Source organism: Ranitomeya imitator, chromosome 8 (genome assembly GCF_032444005.1).
Source record: "Ranitomeya imitator isolate aRanImi1 chromosome 8, aRanImi1.pri, whole genome shotgun sequence".
Taxonomy (NCBI): Eukaryota; Metazoa; Chordata; class Amphibia; order Anura; family Dendrobatidae; genus Ranitomeya; species Ranitomeya imitator.
In genome coordinates, this window is record NC_091289.1 from 145,221,940 (window position 1) to 145,227,939 (window position 6,000).

Genomic DNA, 6,000 nt, shown 5'->3' on the forward strand with positions numbered 1-6,000 from the left:
CAAGTCTGATGAGCACCAAGAACTATTTTAAGGTTCTCAGAAATCTCCTTTGTTAGTGCCATAATACACTTCCACAAACGTGTGTTGAAAATGTTCATTTTGGAGAGCAGTGGTTTTCTCCTTGCAATTCTGCCATTCATGCCATTGTTGTTCAGTGTTCTGCTGATGGTGGACTCATTAACATTTTCAGCTAATATGAGAAAGGCCTTTAGTTGCTCAGAGTTTACCTTGGTACCGTTTATTATTCACAACAAAACATAAATCATATATCAGAAGGATAGATATTTTTCCATCCATTTAAAAAAATTACCTCAACAGCTGGAGGGTCAATTTGCAATTAAGTCACATGATTTCATCTAAAAAGAGCATGTTTGAGAGGCAGAGTCTCACAGAAGCAAAGATGGTTAGGGGTTCACCAATTTGTGAACAACTGTTTCTAAAAATTGTGGAAACAGTTCGGAAAAAAAAGCTCCTCAACATAAAATTGCAGAGACTTTGAATATCGCACCATTTGCAGCACGTAATATAAAACGATTCATTGATTCTGAAGAAATCCCATGTGCACAGAGGACAAGGTCCAAGGTGATTATTGGCTGCTCATCATCTCAGGAATACTTTCAGAAATCGTTGTGATAATAGTTCACTTTGCACTTTAAAAAATTCAAGTTAAAGCTCTGTCATGCAAAAATGAAGCCATATATCAACACAATCTAGAAACGCTGCTGTCTTCTCTGGGCCAAAGCTCATTTAAAATGGACTGAGGCAAAATAGAAAACTGTTCTTTGATCAGATGAATTAAAATGTGAAATTCTTTATGTAAACCATGAATGATGTGTCCTGCGGACTCAAAAGGAGAGGGACCATTCAGCTTGTCAACAGCTCCTATCAATTCCTAAGCCTGCCTCTCTGATAGGATAGGGTTGCATTAGAGCCCATGGCATAGGCAGCTTACACATCTTTAAAAACAATATGCTAAAGATCATATAGAGGTTTAGAGACCAACATATGCTCCCATCCAGTCAATGTTTATTTTAGGGAAGACTTTGAGTATTTCATCAAGACAATACTAAACCACAAACAGCATCCATCACAACAGCATGGCTTCACAGAAGAAGACTTCAGGTGATGAACTGGCTGCCTCCAGTCCAGACCTTTCACCAATGGAAAACATATAGTGCCTTATGAAACAAAAACTCAGGCAAAGAAATACCAAAGCTGATAAGTAGGTAGAATTCTACATCAGATAAAAATGAGACAACAGTACTCTGCCAAATGACAGCAATTGGTCTTCTCAATTCCCAGACCATTATAGACTGTTGTAAAAAGAAACATGGGATGATAGACAATGGTATACATGGCCCTATCCTAACTTTTTTGAGATATGTTCCTACCATCAATTTTGAAACTAGTTAATTTTTTTCAAACGAATTGCAAAAATCTATGGCTTTCATCTTCTGGTTTGTGTCCTATGTTCTGTTGTGAAACTTCCAAATCATTACTTTCTTGTGCTTTTTACATTTTAAACAGCGTCACAACTGTTTTGGAATTGGGGTGTAGATTGCGGCTACTTCCCTGCTGTGTATTCATTGTATTCACATCCTAAGGAAGGATATATGTAATAAAATGTAAAACTCATCACAGTGATCAAATGAGTCAGGACATAAAAGCTCCATGTAATGGTCAAGTGAGTCTGGCTGTCTGAATGAAACACCATGAAAAATGCTGCCTGTGATGAGTTTCTGGCTTGGATATTATCATGTTGCAAGGCTCGTTAAAGGGTCAGAAATTGACTCTCTCCACTTGGTGGCACTCCATACTAAGCTGGTCTCCTTAAGGAGAGCCACCCCTCCATCCCAGACTTACAGTACAGACCAAAAGTTTGGACACACCCTCTCATTTACATATTTTTCTGTATTTTCATGACTATGGAAATTGTACATTCACACTGAAGGCATCAAAACTATGAATTAACATATGTGGAATTATATAATTAACAAAAAAGTGTGAAACAACTGAAAATATGTCTTACATTCTAGGTTCTTCAAAGTAGCCACCTTTTGCTTTGATGACTGCTTTGCACGCTCTTGGCATTCTCTTGATGAGCTTCAAGATGTAGTCACCAGGAATTGTCTTCCAACAATCTTGAAGGAATTCCCAGAGATGCTTAGCACTTCTTGGCCCTTTTGCCTTCACTCTGCGGTCCAGCTCACCCCAAACCATCTCGATTGGGTTCAGGTCTGGTGACTGTGGAGGCCAGGTCATCTGGCGTAGCACCCCATCACTCTCCTTTTTGGTCAAATAGCCCTTACACAGCCTGGAGATGTGTTTGGGGTCATTGTCCTGTTGAAAAATAAATGATGGTCCAACTAAACGCAAACCGGATGGAATAGCATGCTGCTGCAAGATGCTGTGGTAGCCATGCTGGTTTAGTATGCCTTCAATTTTGAATAAATCCCCAACAGTGTCACCAGTAAACCACCCCCACACCATCACACCTCCCCCTCCATGCTTGATGGTGGGAACCAGGCATGTAGAGTCCGTCCGTTCACCTTTTCTGCGTCGCACAAAGACATGGTGGTTGGAACCAAAGATCTCAAATTTGGACTCATCAGACCAAAGCACAGATTTCCACTGGTCTAATGTCCATTCCTTGTGTTCTTTGGCCCAAACAAGTCTCTTCTGTTTGTTGCCTGTCCTTAGCAGTGGTTTCCTAGCAGCTATTTTACCATGAAAGCCTGCTGCACAAAGTCTCCTCTTAACAGTTGTTGTAGAGATGTGTCTGCTGCTAGAACTTTGTGTGGCATTGACCTGGTCTCTAATCTGAGCTGCTGTTAACCTGCAATTTCTGAGGCTGGTGACTCGGATAAACTTATCCTCAGAAGCAGAGGTGACTCTTGGTCTTCCTTTCCTGGGGCGGTCCTCATGTGAGCCAGTTTCTTTGTAGTGCTTGATGGTTTTTGCCACTGCACTTGGGGACACTTTCAAAGTTTTCCCAATTTTTTGGACTGACTGACCTTAATTTCTTAAAGTAATGATGGCCACTCATTTTTCATTACTTAGTTGCTTTTTTCTTGCCATAATACAAATTTTAACAGTCTATTCAGTAGAACTTTCAGCTGTGTATCCACCAGACTTCTGCACAACACAACTGCTGGTCCCAGCCCCATTTATAAGGCAAGAAATCCCACTTATTAAACCTGACAGGGCACACCTGTGAAGTGAAAACCATTCCCGGTGACTACCTCTTGAAGCTCATCAAGAGAATGCCAAGAGTGTGCAAAGCAGTCATCAAAGCAAAAGGTGGCTACTTTGAAGAACCTAGAATATAAGACATAATTTCAGTTGTTTCACACTTTTTTGTTAAGTATATAATTCCACATGTGTTAATTCATAGTTTTGATGCCTTCAGTGTGAATGTACAATTTTCATAGTCATGAAAATACAGAAAAATCTTTAAATGAGAAGGTGTGTCCAAACTTTTGGTCTGTACTGTACTGTACTGTATATTATATATATATATAGAATATATGTGATGTCACAAAAATGTTGGCTCAGAGGTTACCACAGTTCTCAGATCGTGAGATTGATTCTGGCTCATGCCCAACATGTGCCAACTATTATGCTATCATCATGTTTTCATGCTCTTCTTTCAGGTACGGTACTTTGCCTCAGCAGCCTAGAATGCATATTAGTGAAATAAATGGCTTTTGACAGAATTATACTGAGCCGGGCCTATTAAGCACAGCCAAGGTGTCTCCTAACCGTACAAAATTTGGAATAACGCACAACATTTCAGAACAGACATACTGAACTCTCAGTACCGTAATAACATGTTATTCTAATTTTTTTTTTCAGCTTCTAAATATGAACTCAGAATGAGCAGCGACCCGAAGAGAATCAGAGAGCAGTTTGAAACCAGCACACTGGTGAACACTGCCAGTCTCATCCCGCAGCCAGCTGGATTCAAGGAAAACTTTATATTTGCATCTGAAAATATGAATATACCAAATGGCACTGCTCTGTACTACGCAATAGTTGCTATAGACAAAATGGGGCAGAAATCAGACAGGTCTAATATTGCACAATCTGTTTTCTATAATGTCCCTCCACCATCTCCTACCACCTCTTGGCCATCTCCTACCACCTCTCGGCCATCTCCTACCACCTTTCTGCCAACTAGACAGGAGCTGACGACTACTAAAATGCTCATCACTTCTGCATTTAATTGGCCCTCCAAGGAGCCTAATTGGAAACCAAGCGCCATAGTAATAACTGCGATCGTGTGTTCAGCCGTCATTGTAATGTGTATTCTTGTATGTATAGTTATTTGCATTGTCGCCTGCAAAAAAACTAAAGGGCGCCAATTATAGAATGAATTTTGGCTGATATCTTTGTAAGGCCACGTTTACACATGTAGGCCTTATACATCAAAACTGACTGGGTTGCCCTCAGTAGCCAATCACAACTTTCATTTTTCTATAGCAACCAATCACAGGGCAGCTTTCATTTTTTTTAAACCAGTATGAGATCATATGAGAAATGAACTCTGATTGGTTGCACAACAAGAACGAGAAGCACAGTTCTGATAGATGAGGCCCAATCTTTATACATTTGAATTTGTGTTTTTTTTGTAAGGTAAAACAGATCTCAGAGATGGAGGAAGAATTGAGTTTTACTCACTGGTATCCATTCCTGTACTCACTAAAATAAAAATGGAGATTGCATACAAAAAAAACCAAGATTTATTAACATTTGCCTTAGAAGTCACCACTGTAAAATCTTATGTAAAAAAAGTGAAATTTGTAATTTTAGTAATTATACTGAACTTTTATCTGTAATGCATCTACTGTTTAGTTTACTTAAAGTTATTATCCAGGCAAATAATATCAATAAATATTGGGTCTTAGCAGACTCATATTTGCCACTAGGTATCGGAGGTCTGGTGCCTAGAGTGGTGGGGTGCAGGCGGTGGCGCCCAAGTTGAGATTTTAAAAATATTTTTTTAAAAATAAATAAATCTCCCTCCTGACTCTTTAAGAAAACCGGCGTCTTTCTGGAGGAGGGATGGAGTGCGCCGAAATTTCGGGGTCAATGGATCTCCAGTCATCTCCCTGACTTGACGTGCGTCGGTGTGCACAAGCTGTTATCATCACAGTATGGAGAACATGGGGGGAAGCACAGTATGGAAAACATGAGGGGGAAGGATAGTATGGAGAACATGAGGGGAAAGCAAGGTATGGAGAACATGGGGAGAGAGCACAGTATGGAGAACATGGGGGGAAGAACAGTATGGAAAACATGAGGGGGGAAGCATAGTATGGAGAACAGGAGGGGGAAGCAAGGTATGGAGAACATGGGGGGGAAGCACAGTATGAAGAACATGGGGAAAACAGTATGAAGAACATGAGGGGCGAAGCATGGTATGGAGAACATGGGGAGAGAGCACAGTATGGAGAACATGGGGGGAAGCACACTATGGAGAACATGAGAGGGGAAGCACGGTATTTAGAACATGTTGGGGTTGTCATGGTATGGAGAATATGGTGGAGCACAGTATGGAGAACATGGAGGGAAGTACAGTGTAAAAACATGAAAGGGGAAGCATAGTATGGAGAACAAAGAGGGAAGCACCATATGGAGAACATGGGAGGAGCACATTATGGAGAACACGAGAGAGGAAACACGGTATGGAGAACATGAAAGGGGAAGCATGGTATTTAGAACATGAGGGGGAGCACGGTATGGAGAATGTGGGGGCAGTACAGTATAAAAACATGAAGAGGAGCACAGTATGGAGGACAGGAGCGGGCACGGTTTAGAGAACATGAGGGAGAAGCATGGTATGGAGAACATGGGGAAGCCTGGTATTGAGAACATGAGGGGAAGACGGACTCGGCATGGAGAACATGAAGGAGAGGGGGACTCGGTATGGAGAAAATGATGGGGGAGCTTGGTATGGAGAACATGAGGAGGAGGGGACTCGATATGGAGAACATGAGG

The 6,000-nt window shown here is 41.1% G+C and overlaps 1 protein-coding gene across 1 annotated transcript in view; it reads left to right on the top strand.

Annotated features, from left to right (window-relative positions):
- The window catches only part of LOC138648039 (calcium-activated chloride channel regulator 1-like), a 68,355-nt gene extending 63,326 nt beyond the window's left edge, over nucleotides 1–5,029 (top strand). Inside the window, exon 14 of the mRNA XM_069737511.1 lies at nucleotides 3,856–5,029. Coding sequence (XP_069593612.1) covers nucleotides 3,856–4,370 — 515 coding nt within the window. The 3' untranslated portion in view covers nucleotides 4,371–5,029. The remainder of the gene's footprint in view (nucleotides 1–3,855) is intronic.
- Nucleotides 5,030–6,000: the final 971 nt, after the last annotated feature.